This window comes from Physella acuta, unplaced genomic scaffold, assembly GCF_028476545.2.
Source record: "Physella acuta isolate Inbredline_101_S28 unplaced genomic scaffold, ASM2847654v3 ptg001057l, whole genome shotgun sequence".
NCBI lineage: Eukaryota > Metazoa > Mollusca > Gastropoda > Physidae > Physella > Physella acuta.
The window spans coordinates 730036-755856 of NW_026732574.1; the positions used below are offsets into that span (position 1 = coordinate 730036).

Consider the following 25821-nt stretch of genomic DNA (forward strand, 5'->3'; position numbering starts at 1 on the left):
ATGCAGACACACACAAAAATCGCTAGTTGTGTGTCGTTTCACACGTTATCACACATCACACAGTTTAACACGATGTCACACATCACACAGCTCCACATAATTATCACACAGCTAGCTGAAAATTGTGAGAGAGTTTAAACATGGCTGGCTGTTTGAAATGGGTAAAATGTAAAGATAAGGTAAAGGTTAATGTGTAAGCGTCGGGTTTAATACATGCTTCGTTACAGACTAGATCGTCATCACGTGTAAGACACATTGTAATATCACGTGTAAGACCCATATTGTTATCACATGTAAGACCCACATTATCACGTGTAAGACCCATATTATCACGTGTAAGACCCACATTATCACGTGTAAGACCCATATTATCACGTGTAAGACCCATATTATCACGTGTAAGACCCACAGTATCACGTGTAAGACCCACATTATCACGTGCATTTCCCCCTGTCAATTACCCCCCCCCGGATATTCCCCCCCCCCCCGACATTACCCCCCAGAGTAATTACCCTCCAGAGTAATTACCCCCCCCCCCTGTCAATTACCCCCCCCCCCCCCCGCCCAGTAGGACATTACCCCCCCCCCCCCCCCCCCCCCCCCGGACAGGGTTAGAGTTAGGGTTAGGATTAGGGCTAGGGTTATGGTTAGGTTTTAGGGCTAGGGTTAAGGCTAGGGGTAGGATTAGGGTTAGGGCTAGGGTTAGGGTTGTGTCTAGCTTTGGTTTTGGTTTTGTGTGAAGTTGGATGCTTAGGTTTTGGTCTTTTTCTTAAGGTTTGGATTAAAGTAGTATATAGGTATAAAATTCTAGTTAGAGTTAGGATTTTAACTTGAGAGGGGGGGGGGTAATTGACAGGAGATAATTGCTCGGGGTAAATACGGGGGGGGGGGGGAATGTCCGGGGGGAAATATCCAGACCCATATTATCACGTGTAAGACCCATATTATCACGTGTAAGACCCACATTATCACATGTAAGACCCACATTATCACGTGTAAGACCCATATTATCACGTGTAAGACCCATATTATCACGTGTAAGACCCATATTATCACGTGTAAGACCCATATTATCACGTGTAAGAACCACATTATCACGTGTAAGACCCACATTATCACATGTAAGACCCATATTATCACATGTAAGACCCATATTATCACGTGTAAGACCCATATTATCACGTGTAAGAACCACATTATCACGTGTAAGACCCACATTATCACGTGGAAGACCCATATTATCACCACTTGAAAGATCCCTGTTGCCAATACACATAAAACTCATGTAATGGTCCACCTCATATTCTAAAAATATCTAATTTTGATGAATCTAAAAAAAAAATGTTTGATGTAGTCATCAAATAAACCTCAACAGCTTAGAATCTTTTGATCTACTAATAGCTAGTGTTTATTTCGGCCTTTGCTTTATCCCAAAAACATGTAATATGTTCCAAATATTTATATTCCTATTTACTATATTTATTCTTGAGAAAAAAATAATCTCAACATGTTCTAACTTGAAATAAGGTTTTTTGTTCTTGTGTGCTTTACTTAGTGCGTTTGATGTGTTGTGACAGCCACTTCCTCCATCGCCAAACCTCTATCAGTTTTGTTTTCTTGTTCCAGATTCTTGCAGGTATATCAGAGATTGAGGAAGTCCATGGCTCACAAGATGGCGCTACTGTCCAGGAGAACAGCCTTGACCCAGCTCACCTGCAACCAGCAGACTCCTGTCACGAGAGAGTCCGGGCCTCAAGGTCACCAGTTCGTCCCCACAAGCAGAGGAAGTCAGCCAGGAGAAGCTTAAGCCTCCCCTCTGGTGGGCTGTCTTACGGGGATGTGAAAATACTTTACAAGGACGGACATTTTGTCACGGTTGGAGGGGCCACAACAGAACATCAGAGAACTGATGATGATGAGGATAAGGTCTCTGAATCACCTCCTAAGAGGAATTTATCCTCCTCTTTAAAGGAGGTGAATGAAGAGGTGTGCGACCAGGACGGGAATATGAGAGCTGAGATCTTGTCTCTGCTGGAGCAAGGCATCACAGACCCCCAGCAGGCCAGCCATTGGGAGGACATCCAGCCCAAACCTGGCGCACCCATCTTCCTCTCTCTCCCCCGCAGGAGACAAAAAGGCCCACGGCCCGTATCTGTTGATGAGGTGCGTCTGATGAAATTTTATAGCAAATCCCAGCAGTCCCTGGTCAGCCATGCTGAGATGGAGAGAAGGAAGAAAGAAGGAGATGGGATGCAAGTGAAAGAAGGCTCTTCACTGAAGAGGAACAAAAGTTTCACAGAGGCCATGGGTTCAAATCTAATGCTGAACAACACTGGCAGCGTCAGTGACGTCAGGGACACTGAGCTCTGTGACAGTGGCATTGACGACTCCCATCAAAGACTTTTCAGGGATGAATCTCAACACAGCCTGAAAGCCAGGTCTAAAGGTCCTGGGTTCATCCAGCGTATGCTGAAGAAGCGTAAAGGCTCCAGCTCTGAGAAACTAGCACAGCTCTCATCTAATCCATCAAAAGAAGATTTATCATCGTCATCCTTATCACTAGCGTCCTCTTGCAATCAGCCAGCCTCCACGTCCCCAAACAAAAGAGACTCGTCCCTACCTCGGAAAATGTCTTTCCGTGGAATTTTCAAAAGGAAAAACTCATCAGACTTGTCTGTGAAGAAATCTCCCACTCCAGATGACAACGTGGCGCCATTCTGTGAAGACTCCATCCCTCACTCCTCCCAGCGCAGGCTGCTGAGGATAGGTGAGGCGGACTTACTCCATGATGAGGCAGTGACCAACGACGAATGCGACTCCCTCTCTCCCACATCGTCTAGGTCAAGGTCACCGCGGACACCTCTGTCCAACTCGAGCTCTCAAAGCTCGCTGTACCACAACCAGAATCACGAGGACTCTGACAGAACCCCCACGGCAGACTACGGTCATGTGATACACAGGAGGTCACGCAGCTCGTCAGGCAGGTCCAGGCACCACAACGCCCGGCTGTCTGGTGACTCCTTCTCCGAGTACGACATGGAGTTCCAGAACTCTGAAGACACCCTGACGCCCAGGTCTATCTCCCCTGGCAGTGCTGATGTCTCCGCAGAAGGGGAAAGAACTCTTGTCCCCAGCCCCGCCTCACCCAATGACAGGTTGTCTCCCCCCATCTACCAGACACTTTCATCAAGTCCCCAACTGGCCAGGCGCCGGAGGTCAAAAGATGGGGTCAACGGCCACACCACAGTGGACAGAGGGGAGATCACCTCCAGTAACAGCAATGATTCCGGAATACAGAATGATGTCATTGTGACCTCCAGTGCTGAGTCTATACAGGTAATACATTGATTAAGTGCTGTCTATACAGGTAATACAGAATGATGTCATTGTGACCTCCAGTGCTGAGTCTATACAGGTAATACATTGATTAAGTGCTGTCTATACAGGTAATACAGAATGATGTCATTGTGACCTCCAGTGCTGAGTCTATACAGGTAATACATTGATTAAGTGCTGTCTATACAGGTAATACATTTAGTGCTGTCTATACAGGTAATACATTGTCTTAGTGCTGAGTCTATACAGGTAATACATTGTCTTAGTGCTGTCTATACAGGTAATACATTGTCTTAGTGCTGTCTATACAGGTAATACATTGTCTTAGTGCTGTCTATACAGGTAATACATTGTCTTAGTACTATCTGTAAAAGGTAATTCTTAGTGCTGTCTATACAGGTCTTCTATTCTGTACAGGAATCCTATTACTTATTTATTCAGCTACAATGCCTACAACTTATATTGACTTATCATCACTTACACCTAAGGATTGTAATTATTTGTGACTCTCCTTATTGCTAGGTTTTAATGATTGTTTATTAATAGTTTATAATTTCTGTCTAATGTTCTAATTGTGTGATATCAAAATGTATTCTGTGTATATTTTATACAATTATATTTAGCGTGTTACAAAAAAACTTAGATTGTCTGGTTAATTGAACATCATGTTTTCCAAAACTTACTCCGTGAACTAAAATATGTAAATGAGTTATCCCCCATCATGGGGAAAAAATCATTTTAATATCTTTTTAAATCTAGCTTGTATTATGTGAAACTTATCAAAAATTTTAGTTTAAAGTAAGCAAACATGGTAACTCATGGGCTTTAAAAGTTTTGGAAAAATTGTGACATTTAAAACTGCAGAAAAAGTTGGCTTATAGTTAACAAGGTCATGCAAATAAGTAAATTGTTCAGGAAGTGAGATTAAGATAATTATTACAACAATAATTCTTACCCTAAGCTCTATTGTTACCTTCATAATCCACTCTGAAAAATAACTCCAGACTACACTTAAAACTCATCAATTAGTTTTATCAATCTGGGACCACAACAACACCACTATATATTTCAGGCCACCGTGAAACTGAGAAAGTCCAAGTCCCCCTCACCTGTAGTGGAGCGTCCCAAGTCTGACATCACGGTCAGGTGGGCAGACCTGCTGGAGCAGGTGATGGACACCACGTCTGTCAAGTTCCGCAAGGATGCCATCCGGTTACACAAGCGGCCTCGGCCTAAATCAGACATAGGTACGTAACATCTGCACAAATGACATGAATATGTCACATTTTCCCAAATGTCAGGGCTATGTCACATAAGTCCAGCTCCCTTTTTTCTGTAGTTACCCAAGTAGCTGTAGACATGTCATTTGTTTGATAAGCACTGTATAAAACATGTCATTCATTTATTGAGCACTGTATTCAATGTCATTTGTACAATGAACACTGCTAGCGTAAATTGTTATAAAAAAAATTGGTTTACTATTTGTTGATTTGTAGCCATTTCCACCATCCATGAAATTTTTAGATTTTGAAGTACTTGGATTTAGAATTTGGTCTATACAAAATATTTTTTAATTGTATTTTTATGTAGTATATTTTGTAGATAATATTTCAAGTCTGTTAAAAATACACATATCATTTTTTTTTCCATGGTTATGATACTACAAGTTCTGACAAAAATAGGCACATATACATAAACACACACATGTAAATACACACAAATATACATAAACACCACAAACAAACACACATCATAAACATACACATATATACATTAAACACACTACATACACACACCACAAACATACACACAACATAAACATACACTACATACACACACTGCAAACATACACACACCATAAACATACACCCACCACTCTAGCCCACTTAGCACCATAACATATACACTATTCTAACACACATAGAGTGTGCAACCTAAAATTCTTCCACTGATTTAAGTTAGAATAGCATAAACAATGTGAGATTAGATGCCTCTGTGCTAAGTTTATACCTATCATTTTTTTGTGTTCACATTTTTAAAAACCAGTTGTTTATTTCAACTAAATACCAGCCTTTATTATCAATGAAAATGTTGGTTACAAAACTGAACTGAACAATCAGTAGAGAAATATTTGGTTAAAATTCACACTGATGAACCTTGCTGGATTTATCCCCCTTTGACAGATGAGAGTATGGAAGATGAGGGTCTAGATAATGAAGGCAGTGAAGATGATGATGATATTGAAGAAGAAAACAATGAAGGTAGAATCTTGTTCCTGCTGGATAGAATTTAAAAACTTTCTGAAACTTTTAACAAGGCATCTTGTACTGCATGGGAGGAGATTTGTTTCATGGCTTTTCATTAACCATCTTTTTTCATCTGTTTAACTGGGAATGTTTTTCTGTGAGTGGTCAGCATGCTCCCCCTACTGTGTGGTGTCTAGTTGTTGCCTGAAACTTTACTGGTTGCTGGTTAATCTCTAACATGAAGTTAGCACATCTTAAACTGTGGATGTGTTTACACATCTTAAACTGTGGATGTGTTTACACATCTTAAACTGTGGATGTGTTTACACATCTTAAACTGTGGATGTGTTTACACATCTTAAACTGTGGATGTGTTTACACATCTTAAACTGTGGATGTGTTTACACATCTTAAACTGTGGATGTGTTTACACATCTTAAACTGTGGATGTGTTTACACATCTTAAACTGTGGATGTGTTTACACATCTTAAACTGTGGATGTGTTTACACATCTTAAACTGTGGATGTGTTTACACATCTTAAACTGTGGATGTGTTTACACATCTTAAACTATGGATGTGTTTACACATCTTAAACTGTGGATGTGTTTACACATCTTAAACTGTGGATGTGTTTACACATCTTAAACTGTGGATGTGTTTACACATCTTAAACTGTGGATGTGTTTACACATCTTAAACTGTGGATGTGTTAACACATCTTAAACTGTGGATGTGTTTACACATCTTAAACTGTGGATGTGTTAACACATCTTAAACTGTGGATATGTTTACACATCTTAAACTGTGGATGTGTTTACACATCTTAAACTGTGGATGTGTTAACACATCTTAAACTGTGGATATGTTTACACATCTTAAACTGTGGATGTGTTTACACATCTTAAACTGTGGATGTGTTTACACATCTTAAACTGTGGATGTGTTTACACATCTTAAACTGTAGATGTGTTAACACATCTTAAACTGCGGATGTGTTCAATGGTGCTCTTGATGTTTTAAAATGTAATAACTGTAAGGCTTTTGTTGTTGTTATAGTACTAAATACATATGTAATCAGCTTACAACAACTTTTAAAATGTTGTGAATGTGTTGTTGATGTATGTTATTGATGACATGTAACATTGAGTGTTGTAATGAAGATTTCTGTGATCTTGTGTAACCTCAGTGTTTAATGTCCAACTATCAGTAGCCTTGGTCACTTGGCTTCCAATTTCCCACACTTCTATGAATACAACACATTCCAATACCCCTCACATGTCCAACTATCAGTAGCCTTGGTCACTTGGCTCCCAATTTCCCACACTCCAATTCTTCATACTTCTATTCCACACACTCCTATTACCCACACTTCTACCAATATCACACACTCCGATTCCCCACATTTTAATGCCCCTCACGTGTGTAAAGCCTCTCCTTCCCTACCCCCCCCCCCCCCTAACCATTCCGCTCCTAGTCTGATTAGCTCATTAGTGCTCACCAGAATAACGCTAATGTCTATAAATAGCTGACGGTGGTTTTTCTCGGTACGTCTTGCACACAACTGGCAGTCTAGCCGGCAAATGTCACATCAGATAAGGGGGCTGGGTGGTGACATTTGGAGCCCATGTCACATTAGATAAGGGGGCTGGGTGCTGACATTTGTAGCCCATGTCACATCAGATAAGGGGCTGGGTGGTGACATTTGTAGCCCATGTCACATCTGATAAGGGGGCTGGGTGCTGACATTTGTAGCCCATGTCACATCTGATAAGGGGGCTGGGTGGTGACATTTGAAGCCCATGTCACATCTGATAAGGGGGCTGGGTGCTGACATTTGTAGCCCATGTCACATCTGATAAGGGGGCTGGGTGGTGACATTTGTAGCCCATGTCACATCTGATAAGGGGGCTGGGTGCTGACATTTGTAGCCCATGTCACATCTGATAAGGGGGCTGGGTGGTGACATTTGTAGCCCATGTCAACATCAGATAAGGGGCTGGGTGGTGACATTTGTAGCCCATGTCACATCTGATAAGGGGGCTGGGTGCTGACATTTGTAGCCCATGTCACATCTGATAAGGGGGCTGGGTGGTGACATTTGTAGCCCATGTCACATCTGATAAGGGGGCTGGGTGCTGACATTTGTAGCCCATGTCACATCTGATAAGGGGGCTGGGTGGTGACATTTGTAGCCCATGTCACATCTGATAAGGGGGCTGGGTGCTGACATTTGTAGCCCATGTCACATCTGATAAGGGGGCTGGGTGGTGACATTTGTAGCTCATGTCAACATCAGATAAGGGGCTGGGTGGTGACATTTGTAGCCCATGTCACATCTGATAAGGGGGCTGGGTGCTGACATTTGTAGCCCATGTCACATCAGATAAGGGGCTGGGTGGTGACATTTGTAGCCCATGTCACATCTGATAAGGGGGCTGGGTGGTGACATTTGGACCCCATGTCACATCAGATAAGGGGCTGGGTGGTGACATTTGTAGCCCATGTCACATCTGATAAGGGGGCTGGGTGGTGACATTTGTAGCCCATGTCACATCAGATAAGGGGGCTGGGTGGTGACATTTGTACCCCATGTCACATCAGATAAGGGGGCTGGGTGGTGACATTTGGACCCCATGTCACATCAGATAAGGGGGCTGGGTGGTGACATTTTCTTCAGGCTTGGTGAAAATTTCTTGTTATGCTATTCTAGACTCGGACTGGGAAAATCACTAAGATAACTATTTGAGGCTAGACAAGTGAACTTGTCATGTTAATTTAGGCTAGACTCTAAGTGAAAAAATAAAACCCGTGAGAAAGTTCAGCTAGACATAGCAATGTGGGTGTGGCTTGGTGCAACAATCACGTGATGCTCCCCTAAATGCATGCGACACAGTGCTCACCCTGCCAGTCCAGCTCTGGCTCACGTGCTTCATGACGCACCCCCCTCCCTTCCCCCCCCCCCCTCCCCGCTTTACTTATTCATCTGCTATGTCAACACACATCTGTCAAGTCTATGGGACATCCGCCCTAACATTTTACTGGCGCATATCTTTATGGTCCCCTTGTCCCCTAGACTGCTACATACGTTCCCCCCCCCCCACACACACACATACCAGTCACACAGCTTAGACACGTCTTATAAGAAAATCGAAGATACCATTTGCGTCCCGTCTCCATAGAGACCAATCGCCTTGCCGCGGACACAGAAAATTTGTATAAATTTCTATATTCCCCCCTACACCATCCCTACATAACAACCGGCATGCAAGTATCCGAAGCAATTGTTTTCTACCCCTGTACTAGACTGGTAGACCCGGCACACACTCACCTACAATTAGCCGCCCGTGTAGGCCAGCACAATGGAATGTAACATTTCAACTCTTTCGCTCTCTGGACATGGAAGATTTTCTCCTGCTCTTCTTTGGAAAACTGTGTAAATAATTCTTCTCTTAGGGCATCCTTGAGTGTACAAGCCTCAGTGATGATGGAGTGTCAATCTTTTTTTTTTAATGTTGTGTGATGAACAGCTCAACCTTAACCAGCTGTGTTAATGTTGAACAGCTCTGTTAATGTTAACTGCGTTAACAAGCTGTATTAATGTTCACCATCTACGTGTTAACAAGCTGTATTAATGTTAACAATCTGTTAACCAGCTGTGCTAATGTTAACTATCTATGTATTAAACAGCAGTGTTAATGTTAACTATTCATATGTTAACTAGCTCTGTTGGTGTTAACTGTGTTAACCAGCTGTGTTAATGTTAACCATCTATATGTTAACAGCTGTGTTAATGTTAACTATCTGTTAATCAGTTGGGCTAATGTTAACTATGTATTAATCAGCTGTGTTAATGTTAACCATCTATATGTTAACAGCTGTGTTAATGTTAACTATCTGTTAATCAGCTGGGCTAATGTTAACTATGTATTAATCAGCTGTGTTAATGTTAACCATCTATATGTTAACAGCTGTGTTAATGTTAACTATCTGTTAATCAGCTGGGCTAATGTTAACTATGTATTAATCAGCTGTGTTAATGTTAACCATCTATATGTTAACAGCTGTGTTAATGTTAACCATCTATATGTTAACTAGCTGTGTGAATCAACTCAACAGTACCAATGCTTTGTGCTATGGCTTTAATCATGTTTAACATTCTGTAACCTCATGTAGACCAGGCTGAATCTGTTAAGTCATCATTTTATATCTACGCTTGTACTTTTTTCACAGCAAATTAATTTGTAAACATAAGGATTGCATTAATCATTCTATTACGTTGTTGATATTATCTCAAATATTTCATTTCCATTTCATACCTAGAATCTAGTTGTTTCATTCTAAAATGTTTTGTACTTCAATTACAATTTAATTTTTTTTTAAAACAAAACATAAATTCACATTTCATATTTATTTGTTTCATTATAAAATAATTTGTAGATCATTATATTTTAAATATTTAAAAAAAAACGTCAATTACTCATCTCCATAATGTAAACACTAAAGTAAAGTCATGCTATTGTTGATCGGCTTCAAACATCTAATCGTGTCACCAAGGGACAGTATCCGTGTGTGCTTCACACAGCACGGTGGCGATGATTGCTTCCCTTTGTTGGCTCAAGTTGTCTCGCCTGGTTACTCACACCTTCCTCTCTCACGTGCAGGTGGCTGTCACACCCTGGACTCACAGCGTGCTGTCAGTGTCACGTCTGCCGGGTCTGTGCCGTCTGCCATGAACATGAGTGCTGCCAGCAGTGACGTCATCTTCATGCAGTCGGGCGAGTCTCTGCTGAGTCTTGTGGAACTCAGGCGGCCCGCCAGGGATGTGCTGTCTGCTAAGTTGGCCAAGTTTAGACGGGTAAGTACGGGGCCAAGTTTAGACGGGTAAGTTGGTTCTGGGCCAAGTTTAGATGGGTAAGTTGGTACTGGAAAGTTGGCCAAGTTAAGATGGGTAAGTTGGTACTGGAAAGTTGGCCAAGTTAAGATGGGTAAGTTGGTGCTGGGCCATTTTGGCCATGTTTAGACGGGTAAGTACGGGGCCAAGTTTAAACGGGTAAGTTGGTGCTGGGCCATTTTGGCCATGTTTAGACGGGTAAGTACGGGGCCAAGTTTAAACGGGTAAGTTGGTGCTGGGCCATTTTGGCCATGTTTAGACGGGTAAGTACGGGGCCAAGTTTAAACGGGTAAGTTGGTGCTGGGCCATTTTGGCCATGTTTAGACGGGTAAGTACGGGGCCAAGTTTAAACGGGTAAGTTGGTGCTGGGCCATTTTGGCCATGTTTAGACGGGTAAGTACGGGGCCAAGTTTAAACGGGTAAGTTGGTGCTGGGCCATTTTGGCCATGTTTAGACGGGTAAGTACGGGGCCAAGTTTAAACGGGTAAGTTGGTGCTGGGCCATTTTGGCCATGTTTAGACGGGTAAGTACGGGGCCAAGTTTAAACGGGTAAGTTGGTGCTGGGCCATTTTGGCCATGTTTAGACGGGTAAGTACGGGGCCAAGTTTAAACGGGTAAGTTGGTGCTGGGCCATTTTGGCCATGTTTAGACGGGTAAGTACGGGGCCAAGTTTAAACGGGTAAGTTGGTGCTGGGCCAAGTTTAGACGGGTAAGTTGGTGCTGGGCCATTTTGGCCAAGTTTAGACGGGTAAGTACGGGGCCAAGTTGGCCAAGTTTAGACGGGTAAGTTGGTACTGGGCCATTTTGGCCAAGTTTAGACGGGTAAGTTGGTACTGGGCCATTTTGGCTAAGTTTAGACGGGTAAGTACGGGGCCAAGTTGGCCAAGTTTAGACGGGTAAGTTGGTACTGGGCCATTTTGGCCAAGTTTAGACGGGTAAGTACGGGGCCAAGTTGGCCAAGTTTAGACGGGTAAATTGGTACTGGGCCAAGTTTAGACGGGTAAGTTGGTTCTGGGCCAAGTTTAGACGGGTAAGTTGGTGCTCGGCCAACTTGGCCAAGTTTAGACGGGTAAGTTGCGATGGACAAAGACTATGGCAGCAAATCCAGAAAGAAAAGCAGGCTGAAGTGGATTCAACTATCTATATGCCGCATAACATGTTGGGTGACACGTAATACTTAATTGTGTAAATCTTTTCTGACATTACAATTAGTGGCGTTACAAGGTGGGGTGCGGTCTGCACCTGGTGAAACCGTTTAGGGAGGGGTGATACCACGACGAAAAATAAAAATAAAAACTTGCTGTCAAAACGTTTTATCCAGTCATAATAATAGTTGAGTGAAAGCGAGATGTCATTTTTTTTTAGGGGGAGGGGGGGTTGACACCCTCAGTTATCACAGCGGTGAGTTTCTAGTGGCTCACTTATTATAATTAAGAAGTTAATGAGATCTTTGATACTGACACATAAAACTTTTTTATTGCTATAAATTTCGACATGAAAGCGTGAACTCCCTTCTTTAAACTATTGGATTATTTCATTGTTACGTCCCCTTGCTGGCACACTTTTTTCATTTCCTGCTTCATAAGCTACTGTGTCGATTCCCCCACGGTGAGGGGGGGGGGGTATTTTACATTGCTGCCATTCCATCAAGCTTTTCAATAGTCATTGGTTGGTGGTTGTTTTCCAAAGTAAATTTTTTTTTAATTTGCCAGTGTTGTATAACATTACTACCACACGGCTTTTAGAATCCTAGGTCTGCTTTAGGCCTACACACTATATGTGCTAAAGTAAATACTAACTGACCCCTCCGTTTTACACACTATATGTGCTAGAGTAAATACAATCATAAAGCACTATCACGCCACTATACTAAATCATATCTGCATGTGTATGATAAGACCATATAAATATCCATAACAATAGGATTAACCTATAAATCCTGCTATTTGATTGGTTTTTTCCTAGTCTATTTTTAGACCTTTTATCTCATTCTATCCGTGTCGGTTCTCTACTGCTGAGACTGTAACCCGTCACAATTCAACCATTCCCGTCCCATAAGTGGCCTCCTATAGCTAATGTTAAAATAGTTTTCGCTCTTGTAATTGTACTGTTGCTTCCTGGTGGAGCATCAGCTTAAAACGTAGTAGAACTTTACATCCGAGTGTTAACTAGATTAAAAATAAAATGCCTGTCATGTTGATTAGCCAGGTCCATGTATTCGAATACATAGTATCGCCGATATAGATTTTTTAAGCCCATACTCGAGTCTCCCCAGTGTTCATTAGCTCTGGTTCTCTACAACTGTGTGTGGGTACGGCTAAACGGTATTGCCTTCACATCAGTTTCTGCTCAACATATGCGTGTGTACCGTTCTGTATGGAGGTCAACTGTCTCCTTGACCATTCATGTTTAGTTCCCTGTCATGTTCCCCGTAACCTGCGATGGTCCCAGTTGCCTTCTGTTGGTTCCCTGTCTATCACCAGCCATGCTTGGTTCCCTGTCTATGACCAGCCATGCTTAGTTCCCTGTCTATGACCAGCCATGCTTGGTTCCCTGTCTATGACCAGCCATGCTTGGTTCCCTGTCTATAACCAGCCATGCTTGGTTCCCTGTCTATAACCAGCCATGCTTGGTTCCCTGTCTATAACCAGTCATGCTTTGTTCCCTGTCTATAACCAGTCATGCTTGGTCCCCTGTCTATAATTACCAGCCAGGTTTGGTTCCCTGTCTATGACCAGTCATGCTTGGTCCCCTGTCTATGACCAGTCATGCTTGGTTCCCTGTCTATCACCACCCATGCTTGGTTCCCTGTCTATAATTACCAGCCAGGTTTGGTTCCCTGTCTATGACCAGTCATGCTTGGTTCCCTGTCTATAATTACCAGCCATGCTTGGTTCCCTGTCTATAATGACCAGCCATGCTTGGTTCCCTGTCTATAATAACCAGTCATGCTTGGTCCCCTGTCTATAATTACTAGTCATGCTTGGTCCCCTGTCTATAATTACCAGCCATGTTTAGTTCCCTGTCATGTTCCCCGTAACCTGCGATGGTCCCAGTTGCCTTCTGTTGGTTCCCTGTCTATCACCAGCCATGCTTGGTTCCCTGTCTATGACCAGCCATGCTTAGTTCCCTGTCTATGACCAGCCATGCTTGGTTCCCTGTCTATGACTAGCCATGCTTGGTTCCCTGTCTATAACCAGCCATGCTTGGTTCCCTGTCTATAACCAGTCATGCTTTGTTCCCTGTCTATAACCAGTCATGCTTGGTCCCCTGTCTATAACCAGTCATGCTTGGTCCCCTGTCTATAACCAGTCATGCTTGGTCCCCTGTCTATAACCAGTCATGCTTGGTCCCCTGTCTATAACCAGCCATGCTTGGTTCCTACCGTAAATCAGCCATGCTTGGTTCCTACCGTAAATCAGCCATGCTTGGTTCCTACCGTAAATCAGCCATGCTTGGTTCCTACCGTAAACCAGCCATGCTTGGTTCCTACCGTCAATCAGCCATGCTTGGTTCCTACCGTAAATCACCCATGCTTGGTTCCTACCGTAAATCACCCATGCTTGGTTCCTACCGTAAATCACCCATGTTTGGTTCCTACCGTAAATCACCCATGTTTGGTTCCTACCGTAAATCACCCATGCGTGGTTCTAGGATAACGGCGACAGCCAACTGTTGGGAATGTTGTTACCTGTCCACTGGTGCGTGACTAGATGCAGGAAATATGTCCTGCACCTCGTAATGTGCACACCAGACATGGCACACTAGCTGGTCACAACATGGCGACACGGCTACGTCGTTCTTCCTCATTCCAGGTAAATTTATTTCAATCGTCTTTAGTGTAGAGTAAGGTTTGGTTCTACCATTCCAGGTAAACACACATCTTTCAATCGTCTTTAGTGTACAGTAAGGTTTGGTTCTATCATTAAACATCTTTCACTCGTCTTTAGTGTAGAGTAAGGTTTTGGTCTGATGAGTGCTACTATGTAAACATCGGTTGTGTTTTCTAGTTGACTTTGTTTCATGAGTTTTGCTACTGGTATAGTTGTTACATTCCTCTTTAGTTTGGACTGTTTGGTTTAGATCTGCATGCTGTGAATGTGATATTGGCGGTATTGTAATGTGGTCTTGTCTGATGTGAGCGGCCATCCAACAAAACTACTTATTGTGACTGCCATCCAACAAAACTACATATTGTGACGGCCATCCAACAAAACTACTTATTGTGACGGCCATCCAACAAAACTACTTGTCTTGACTGCCATCCAACAAAACTACTTGTCTTGACTGCCATCCAACAAAACTACTTATTGTGACGGCCATCCAACAAAACTACATATTGTGACGGCCATCCAACAAAACTACATATTGTGACGGCCATCCAACAAAACTACTTATTGTGACGGCCATCCAACAAAACTACTTATTGTGACGGCCATCCAACAAAACTACTTATTGTGACGGCCATCCAACAAAACTACTTATTGTGACGGCCATCCAACAAAACTGCCCGTATGTTTGTACTGTATACTTGTCGTGATGGCCACCCAACACAATGTTTCCACTAGTGACGGCCATCCAAGACCATCCAACAGCCCGTATGTTTGTACACTCTCCTATAGAGTGAGCGGTGGTCAAGGTGTGCCGCGAGCTGACCTTTGCTCTGACCTTGGGCCAATGTCCTACACTGCTGGCTCGCGCGAGTCACAGAAATAGAATCCTGGGACAGTAGCTCCGTTGATTGTGGACGTGCTTGACCCTGTAGTTGAGTACCCCATTGATTCTCCTTGTCACCTCACAAGGATGGGCCACTTGTTGACTCACGTCCTAACGGCGCAACTGTCGCTCGCACGCGCAGTTGATGAAAATAGACTGGTCCCCCGGGACGTAGGATGTCTTTCAGTTGGTGGGCATCTGCTCATCCAATGTTATCAACCGTTGGCCTAGTCTAACGTTGGCTCAGTCTAACGTTGGCCAAATCCACCGTTGGCCTAATCTGCCGTTGGCCTAATCTGTCGTTGGCCCAGTCTACCGTTGACCTGTGACTGCCCAGCCTTGACCCGCTGACCTAGATGAACAGATCAGCTGGGTATCTACCCAGGACTAAAGCTGTGTCGCCGAGCGGTGGTAAGTCAGTGATATTTCTCTCCCCCCTCCCCCCACATCCCCTCCCCCTTTCTTCATAAATTTGTCCCGCATCAGCTGTAACCTTTTGGGTGAAGTTTAGGGTGGACTCACGCCGATAATTGAGTGAGTAATTACACGCTTCAAGCAAATGTGTTGACGCTAATCAAGATGTGTGGGGCGTTTAATGCCACGGGATTGAGATAAATACAGCCTAGAGATGACTTACTACAAGCAAACGGTCCAGTAAAGACTGTGAAGGCTAGAGATGACTTAATACAAGTCCAGTAAAGACTGTAACCATCAGTAGGTGCTGCACTACGTGATGTGCAGCAGAGAAAACTCTCTTATCTCGGCTTTAGTAGGTCCAGGTCTTCTCCAACCATCTACGTGAGTCCGGTCATTCCATCAGCAGATCTCACACTGACCCCTACACTACCCTGACTAGCTCCGTGTACAAACTAACCTCCGCCTGCTTGTGTGACCATCAGCAGATCTCACACTGACCCCTACACTACCCTGACTAGCTCCGTGTACAAACTACACCTCCGCCTGCTTGTGTGACCATCAGCAGATCTCACACTGACCCCTACACTACCCTGACTAGCTCCGTGTACAAACTACACCTCCGCCTGCTTGTGTGACCATCAGCAGATCTCACACTGACCCCTATACTACCCCGACTAGCTCCGTGTACAAACCACACCACCGCCTGCTTGTGTGACCATCAGCAGATCTCACACTGACCCCTACACTACCCCGACTAGCTCCGTGTACCAACTAACCTCCGCCTGCTTGTGTGACCATCAGCAGATCTCACACTGACCCCTACACTACCCCGACTAGCTCCGTGTACCAACTACACCTCCGCCTGCTTGTGTGACCACTGGGTAGTTTGACACTATACAGTAGATGTCCTTGAACTTGAAGCAGGTGATAGATCTAGTAGCCACATACAAGAGGTCCCTTTTCACAGATAACGTTAAGGTGTGAGACCCATCCGAACTTGTCCTCTGTTGATAAGTCGATGCTGTATTCGTTCATTCTTTGCTTACACCAATTGGATTTATCGAAGTCAATGCTGTCTGTATTCGTTCATTCTTTGCTTACACCAATTGGATTTATCGGACGGATGTAAGTACACACACTAACATGGGGGTTAATGCGTTGTTCAATTTCTGTATAGATTTATAGCTTTAGCTACCTTCTGTATAACTGTGGCTAACCTCTGTATAGCTCTGGCTACCTTCTGTATAGCTCTGGCTACCCTCTGTATAGCTCTGGCTACCTTCTGTATAGCTGTGGCTACCTTCTGTATGGCCCTGGCTAACTTCGGTATAGTTGTGGCTGCCTTGTGTATAGCTGTGGCTACCCTATGTATAGCTCTGGCTACCCTCTGTATAGCTCTGGCTACCCTTTGTATAGCTGTGGCTACCTTGTGTATTGCTGTGGCTACCTTGTGTATAGCTGTGGCTACCCTATGTATAACTCTGGATACCCTGTGTATAGCTCTGGCTACCCCCTGTATAGCTGTGGCTACCCTCTGTATAGCTGTGCTTCATGTATAGCAGTGTTTGACTTGTGTACAGCTATCAGATCTACATAACTAAAACATTGACTGAACAAGAGGCTTTATCTTGTGACACACGAGTCAGACTAAAGACCATCTCATAATCCACCCGACCCCTACACTACCCACCCCGACCCTCAAACTACCCACCCACCCACACTGTACAGGTGGGTTACACCACGTCTCTCCGTGACATATGTTGAGTACTAATACTAACAGCATTATATACATACACTATTGCTAAAGAAAGTTATCAATATACTGCATGTAACTAAAGATATATACGGTCGGTCTCTCGGTGTTTTACTATTTAAAGTCTCCCAGTGACCTCCCTGCCGTAATTAACCCCTGGTCCTAGATCTCTTGTTACAAAACTTGAAGGAACTGTTACCTGTTGCGTGTTGTTGTTGACCGTTAGTATCAGCAGACGAGTGCTGGTTCTGCTGCTGACGTGTGAGCCGGAAGTGCTTGTTTGACCAACACGCGAGTGTCCAGCACCGCTTCCTTGCTGGACGTGCTGATGTTGACTGGAGACATTAATCTGTGGACGCTTGACCAACATCAGGTCACGTGGTTGGTGGGGGACCCTCTGTGTGGCCCACCACTGGCCAGTGTGGCTAGTCGTGGTTAGTTGTGGCCAGACATTGGTGTGGTCAACATGGAGTACAGCTGTATGTGTAGGATTACATGGAGGATTTATCAGATACGTCACGTCTGGGTGGGTTGGTTTCATTTCTTTTATGACGTCACGTCTGGGTGGGTTGGTTTCATTTCTTTTATGACGTCACGTCTGGGTGGGTTGGTTTCATTTCTTTTATGACGTCACGTCTGGGTGGGTTGGTTTCATTTCTTTTATGACGTCACGTCTGGGTGGGTTGGTTTCATTTCTTTTATTACGTCACGTCTGTTTGGGTTCGTTGACTTGATCAGCTAGACTTGACTTGATCAGCTAGACTTGACTTGATTAGCTAGACTTGACTTGATCAGCTAGACTTGACTTGATCAGCTAGCCTTGACTTGATCAGCTAGACTTGACTTGATTAGCTAGACTTGACTTGATCACCTAGACTTGACTTGATCAGCTAGACTTGACTTGATCAGCTAGACTTGACTTAATCAGCTAGATTTGACTTGATTAGCTAGACTTGACTTGATCAGCTAGACTTGACTTGATCAGCTAGATTTGACTTGATCAGCTAGACTTGACTTGATCAGCTAGATTTGACTTGATCAGCTAGACTTGACTTGATCAGCTAGACTTGACTTGATCAGCTAGACTTGACTTGATCAGCTAGACTTGACTTGATCAGCTAGACTTGACTTGATCAGCTAGACTTGACTTGATTAGCTAGCTTTGACTTGATTAGCTAGACTTGACTTGATTAACTAGACTTGACTTGACTAGCTAGACTTGACTTGACTAGCTAAACTTGACTTGACTAGCTAGGCTCGCCGTGCTGGCTAAGCTCAGGCTTGATTAAACAAACAAATGCTGTGTACAACCATTACATGAAAAAAAATCTATTGAATTGATCCCTCATTGTAGCATATGGTCAGCCCCCTCGCTTGGTTAGTTGATCGGCTGTACTAGAGTTGGTTTTCTTCTAGTTATTTGAGAAGTGTTTGTTTTCTTCTATTTGTTGGTCTTGTGTTAGTTTAGCATATCTTGCTCTAAAAGTAATCTACTGCTGTTTAAGCTAAAGTTTGAGCATGAAGCACTTATTAAACCGGTGTTTTGCCAATATGTCTAGTGTTATGTGCCAGAGAATGTGGGTGTAAACTGGTGCCAAAATCTTCAGGAGAACACACACACACATACGCTCACACATGTTTGATTTCTCGTCTTGTTGCTGCTAAAATAAATATCAGAACAGCACTACACCTAGCTCTGGTGTTTTTTCTCTATCTGTACATTGGTCGGTGGTTGGTGTAATATTCGCGGTGGTTGGAATAATATTCGCGGTAGTTGGATTGTATGTAATATTCACGGCTAGTGTTATATTTAATATTCGCTGCTGAGGTTATGAATTTCCTGAATAGTTTCTGTGTGGAATTTACCTGTTTCTGTGCTAAATAACACATCGTGTTAGGAAGGAATGTCAATGACACATCATAGCATGATGTCAGTCACATGACATGGCATGACGTTAATGACAGGTCATAACATGTTCTGATGTCAGGGACTGGACATGACATGTTTTCATGTCAGTGACAGGACATGACATGTTTTCATTTCAATGACAGGACATGACATGCTCTGATGTCAGTGACAGGACATGACATGACATGTTTTCATGTCAGTGACAGGACATGACATGTTTTCATGTCAGTGACAGGACATGACATGTTTTCATGTCAGTGACAGGACATGACATGTTTTCATGTCAGTGACAGGACATGACATGTTTTCATGTCAGTGACAGGACATGACATGTTTTCATGTCAATGACAGGACATGACATGCTCTGATGTCAGTGACAGGACAAGTTCTGACAGGATATCACATGTGGTGTGATGTCAGTGTAAAAACGTGACCAGTTAAATGAGAGGAGCATGTCATATCTCAAGCCAGCTGCTAACCTGCTGTGCTGGCTGTTGTAATTTAATGTAATAGGTGGATGTGTCAATGATGGATGACCTCTCTACATCTACACCAGTGGTCCTCACACTCCACACACACTAGACATCACACTCCACACCAGTGGTCCTCACACTCCACACACACTAGACATCACACTCCACACCAGTGGTCCTCACACTCCACACACACTAGACATCACACTCCACACCAGTGGTCCTCACACTCCACACACACTAGACATCACACTCCACACCAGTGGTCCTCACACTCCACACACACTAGACATCACACTCCACACCAGTGGTCCTCACACTCCACACACACTAGACATCACACTCCACACCAGTGGTCCTCACACTCCACACACATTAGACATCACACTCCACACACACTAGACATCACACTCCACACACACTAGACATCACACTCCACACACTAGACATCACACTCCACACCAGTGGTCCTCACACACACTAGACATCACACTCCACACCAGTGGTCCTCACACTCCACACATTAGACATCACACTCCACACACACTAGACATCACACTCCACACCAGTGGTCCTCACACTCCACACACTAGACATCACACTCCACACACACTAGACATCACACTCCACACACACTAGACATCACACTCCACACCAGTGGTCCTCACACTCCACACACACTAGACATCACACTCCACACCAGTGGTCCTCACACTCCACACACACTAGACATCACACTCCACACCAGTGGTCCTCACACTCCACACACACTAGACATTACACTCCACACACACTAGACATAACACTCCACACCAATGGTCCTCACACTACACACACACTAGACATCACACTCCACACACACTAGACATCACACTCCACACACACTCCACACACCAGACATCATGTCTGTCTTATGTGGACACTTGGGTGTCTGACATCACACTCCACATACACTCCACACACACTCCACACACACTCCACACACACTCCACACACACTAGACATCACACTCCACACACACTAGACATCACACTCCACACACACTAGACATCACACTCCACATACACTCCACACACACTCCACACACACTCCACACACACTCCACACACACTAGACATCACACTCCACACACACTAGACAGCACACTCCACACACACTCCACACACACTCCACACACTTGACATCATGTCTGTCTTATGTGGACACTTGGGTGTCTGACATCACACTCTAGACACACTAGACATCACACTCCACACACACTCCACACACACTCCACACACCAGACATCATGTCTGTCTTATGTGGACACTTGGGTGTCTGACATCACACTCCACACACACTCCACACACACTCCACACACCAGACATCATGTCTGTCTTATGTGGACACTTGGGTGTCTGACATCACACTCCACACACACTCCACACACCAGACATCATGTCTGTCTTATGTGGACACTTGGGTGTCTGACATCACACTCTAGACACACACACTAGACATGACATCAGTCTTAGATCCCACTTTTTTTTTTCCTCAAATGACATTTATTTGACTAATGCTTCATTAAACTAACATCACAACAAACTAGGTCAGATGAGGTCAAAAAGTGTCATGAAAATCAACCCTGCCACCCCCCCCCCCATACACACACACACAGACAGACATCCTCCCCCCATATTTATGAGATGATCATGTCAACAAACATCATGTATCCATTAAGACATGCAAACAGGTGTGAGGACCACTGTAGTATAGATGAACTGAAGATATTTTGACCAGCCTGTGTTAACTGGGGCTGTGCTGACTTACATGTGGAATGTTTGCAGACAACTTATTCTTTGGATTTGTAGCTGACCTCATTAGATGTGTTGCATCAGTAGCCCAGTTAATCTGTGTTCACTTAATTAACAAACATCCTTGACATGATGAGAGGGGGGTACAGTTTTAATCAGTTTTTAATCAACTACGATTTGTCACTGCCATCAGTTGTTGCTCTGCTTTTGTTTGTTTCATTTATTCGATTATTTTGATCCGATGGATTAACCCAATGTGCCTTACTAACATTTTAGCATTGCTTTGTTTACTTACTTTATAGTTTTGTTGACATAGGAAGGTTTAGCCTTACTTTGACTTCAGTTTGTTTACCTTTCAAAAGCTTAGTATTATATTCTCTTATTGATACAGTTTAGCATTTCTAAAGAGGCGATGTCAACAAAACTCATCTAGGTTGTGAAAAGTATAGTTTTGATTACAAACCTCTCAAGAAACATATTATCTAGCTTATCTATTAGACATGAACCATTCTACAGCACAAACCAACTTTATTGTTTGACTGTGGTTAACCAGATCTAGATTTCTCTGAATTGACTAGCACAACAGGTTTAGATTAAATAAAAAGTTATCAAAGCACTTGACAAATGGGATGATAAAGTATGTCAACAAACCAGCACTAGATCTAGCCTAGCTAAGTGTTTGTTTTTACATCCTGGAACTAGATCCTCCATTGGTAGAACTGCTCTGTTGTGTCCACGCCTCCCCGCTCACTTGCTCAAATTTTTTGTTTGTTTTCACATTGTCATCAGGAATTTAAGCTGTGTTGTGCTATAAAGTTGTATCTGTGATTCTAACAAACTTTGTGAAATAACACTAATGGGATTTATACTTGGAATAACTAGTGTTGTATAGGTTTATGTGGATATCTACTTGTTGATTAAGTGCAACAAACAAGTATAACGTTAATGTATGAATGAGTGAGAACCTGACCACCGTGTCACATCCCTGTGTGTGAGTACCATCTGACTGACACAATGATCACCTTACAGCCTATATCTGAGGCTGAGAGCCAGAGTTTGAGTAGCTTCAGCCAGAAAATGTTTCTGGAACCTGAAGACACTGTAGTCACCCGTCTTCAACATAAGCGCAGAGCTTTTAAGTCCAATAGATGTGTAAGCAAAGTTTTTCAAGCGGTCTTAGTTCTCTATTTGTCTGAGGTCGTTAACCAGTCACTTAATCTGTTCTGTCTGAAGTTAACATACTAAAAAAATTTTCTATACCAGTCATATAAATTGGAGTTTTTGCATTTGTCAACACCGAACATTGTTAAATCCGCAGCTATCCACACCCCAGCCTATCAATATTTATTTATATCCACAGCTGTCCATACCCCCACCTATCAAAATATTGTTTATATCCACAGCTGTCCACACCCCAACCTAACAAAATATTGTTTATATCCGTCGCTCTCCACACCCGAGTCTATCAAAATATTGTTTATATCCGTAGCTGTCCACACCCGAGCCTATCAAAATATTGTTTATATCCGTAGCTGTCCACACCCCAACCTATCAATATTTGTTTATATCCGTTGCTGTCCACACCCCAACCTATCAATATTTGTTTATATTCGCAGCTATCCACACCCCAACCTATCAATATTTGTTTATATCCGCAGCTATCAACACCCCAACCTATCAATATTTGTTTCTATCCACAGCTATCCACACCCCAACCTATCACCCTCCATGCGGAGAAGCCAGCCGTGAAGCCGTGCAAGAGTGTCCAGGCCATTAACACATTAAAACAAGCTCACAGCATGCCAGATAATCTGGACAAACTGGCCAGGAAAAAACATTACTTCAGTTTGATTGGTAGGTGGATCTTAGCTTAATTACATCAGTTTGATTGGTAGGTGGAAATTAGCTTCATTAATTATGCCAGTTTAATTGGTAGGTTATAATTAACTACTTCAGTTTGATTATCATGTGGATCTTTTGTCAACTTCTGACATTTAGTCAGAACATTCTCCCCATCCCCCTTATCATCCCATGCTGTAGGCTTAATGAAACTAATGTAACACCTGTAAGAAAACAGTACTGTAATACCTGTAAGAAAACTGCTGTAAAACCTGTAAGAAAACTGTACTGTAATGCCTGTAAGAAAACTACTGTAATACCTGTTAAAAAACTACTGTAATGCCTGTAGCTCTATGCAACCCTTCCAACCCTACAGGATCTGACACCCAGAGCATCACCAGCCAGCAGAGTGGAGGGGATGAGTCCTCGGATGAATCCGAGTATTCTGTGGAGTACCCTGAGAAGTCATTGAGTGCAAGGTCATCTCATGTCATGTTGGCAGCTCTTGACCAGGTCAGTTTTTACATGGGTCAGACCTACATTTGGTCCCTAGACAAAGGTCAGCCTTTATCATTAGATCCTAGCTATTTATTTGTCTGATAAAAACTGTTTGAACTTGTATGTGTATGAAAACCATCTGCTGTTGTTTTAGATGTTAGAACTTGTATGTGTGAAAACCATCTGCTGTTGTTTTAGAACTTGTATGTGTGAAAACCATCTGCTGTTGTTTTAGAACTTGTATGTTTATGAAAACCATCTGCTGTTGTTTTAGATGTTAGAACTTGTATGTGTGAAAACCATCTGCTGTTGTTTTAGAACTTGTATGTGTGAAAACCATCTGCTGTTGTTTTAGAACTTGTATGTTTATGAAAACCATCTGCTGTTGTTTTAGATGTTAGAACTTGTATATGTATGTAAACCATCTGCTGTTGTTTTAGATGTTAGAACTTGTATGTGTATGTGAACCATCTGTTGTTGTTTAAGATGTTAGAACTTGTATGTGTATGAAAACCATCTGATGTTGTTTTAGAACTTGTATGTGTATGAAAACCATCTGCTGTTGTTTTAGATGTTAGAACTTGTACGTGTATGAAAACCATCTGCTGTTGTTTTAGAACTTGTACGTGTATGTGAACCATCTGCTGTTGTTATAGATGTACCGCGAGGAGAACCTGACCTATGCCGAGGCCCTGTGGGATCATGTGACCATGGACCCCAATGAGCTGGGGTTCAGGGCCGGGGACCTGATCTGTGTGACTGACGCCACAGACAAGCATTGGTGGTTTGGTGTGCTAGACGGACATGAGGGCTGGTTTCCCACTAATTATGTCAGGGTATGTCAATCAAATACTTTCATTTTGTTGTTATACATTGTATGACTTGTTGACTGCCACCTGTATGACGTATGACCTGTTGAGTGCCACCTGTATGACGTATGACCTGTTAAGTGCCACCTGTATGACGCATGACCTGTTGACTGTCACCTGTATCACCTGTTGACTGCTGTCTGTATCACCTGTTGCCTGTATGACCTATGACCTGCCACCTGTATGACCTATGACCTGCCACCTGTATGACCTATTGACTGCCGCCTGTATGACCTATTTTGCCACCTATGACCTGTTGACGCCACTTGTATGACCTATCACCTTATGACCTATTGACATATGACCTATGACCTGCCACCTGTATGACCTATCACCTGTATGACATGTTGACCTCTGTACACCCACAGCTGCGTGTGAACCAGGACATCATGGAAGACGAGCTGACCTTTCTGCTGGCAGAGAAGGAGGAGATGGTGGTCAGTGAGAGGGTGGGCAGCGTGATGATGGCGCCAAACTTTGTAGACAAGCACCAGGCCAGGGCCAACGTGGTCAATGAGATCATCAGCGCTGAGAGGGAGTACGTCAAGCACCTGCGGGATGTGGTGGAGGTGAGTGGACAGTCTAGGATGGTGTTGTAGTCTAGTCTTATGTTGGTGTTTTAATCTAGTCTAGTCTAGGCTGGTGCTTTAGTCTAAGCTCATGTTTTAGTCATACCTTTGGTAGACATTGTTGTATTTTAGTCATCAGTCAGACATTTGACTGTAGCCAGTGTATGAATGTATCACATCAACCTACAACCTATCTGTTCCTCTCACCTGAATGTATCACACCAACCTACAACCTATCTGTTCCTCTCACCTGAATGTATCACACCAACCTACAACCTATCTGTTCCTCTCACCTGAATGTATCACATCAACCTACAACCTATCTGTTCCTCTCACCTGAATGTATCACACCAACCTACAACCTATCTGTTCCTCTCACCTGAATATATCACATCAACCTACAACCTATATGTTCCTCTCACCTGAATGTATCACATCAACCTACAACCTATATGTTCCCCTCACCTACATGTATCACATCAACCTACATCATTCTATTCCTCTGACAT

General features: G+C 43.3%; 1 protein-coding gene across 6 annotated transcripts in view; it reads left to right on the forward strand.

Moving 5' to 3' along the window:
• LOC131955133 (uncharacterized) overlaps positions 1 to 25821 on the forward strand; it is a 61572-nt gene that overhangs the window by 27734 nt on the left and 8017 nt on the right. For 5 of the 6 annotated variants that reach the window (XM_059319110.1, XM_059319113.1, XM_059319114.1 and 2 more), the window contains 8 exons: positions 1627 to 3336; positions 4409 to 4583; positions 5520 to 5597; positions 10247 to 10440; positions 23238 to 23391; positions 23753 to 23889; positions 24531 to 24710; positions 25112 to 25312. In XM_059319110.1, coding sequence (XP_059175093.1) covers positions 1627 to 3336; positions 4409 to 4583; positions 5520 to 5597; positions 10247 to 10440; positions 23238 to 23391; positions 23753 to 23889; positions 24531 to 24710; positions 25112 to 25312 — 2829 coding nt within the window. The remainder of the gene's footprint in view (positions 1 to 1626; positions 3337 to 4408; positions 4584 to 5519; positions 5598 to 10246; positions 10441 to 23237; positions 23392 to 23752; positions 23890 to 24530; positions 24711 to 25111; positions 25313 to 25821) is intronic. The other variant, XM_059319112.1, reaches the window with a different exon arrangement.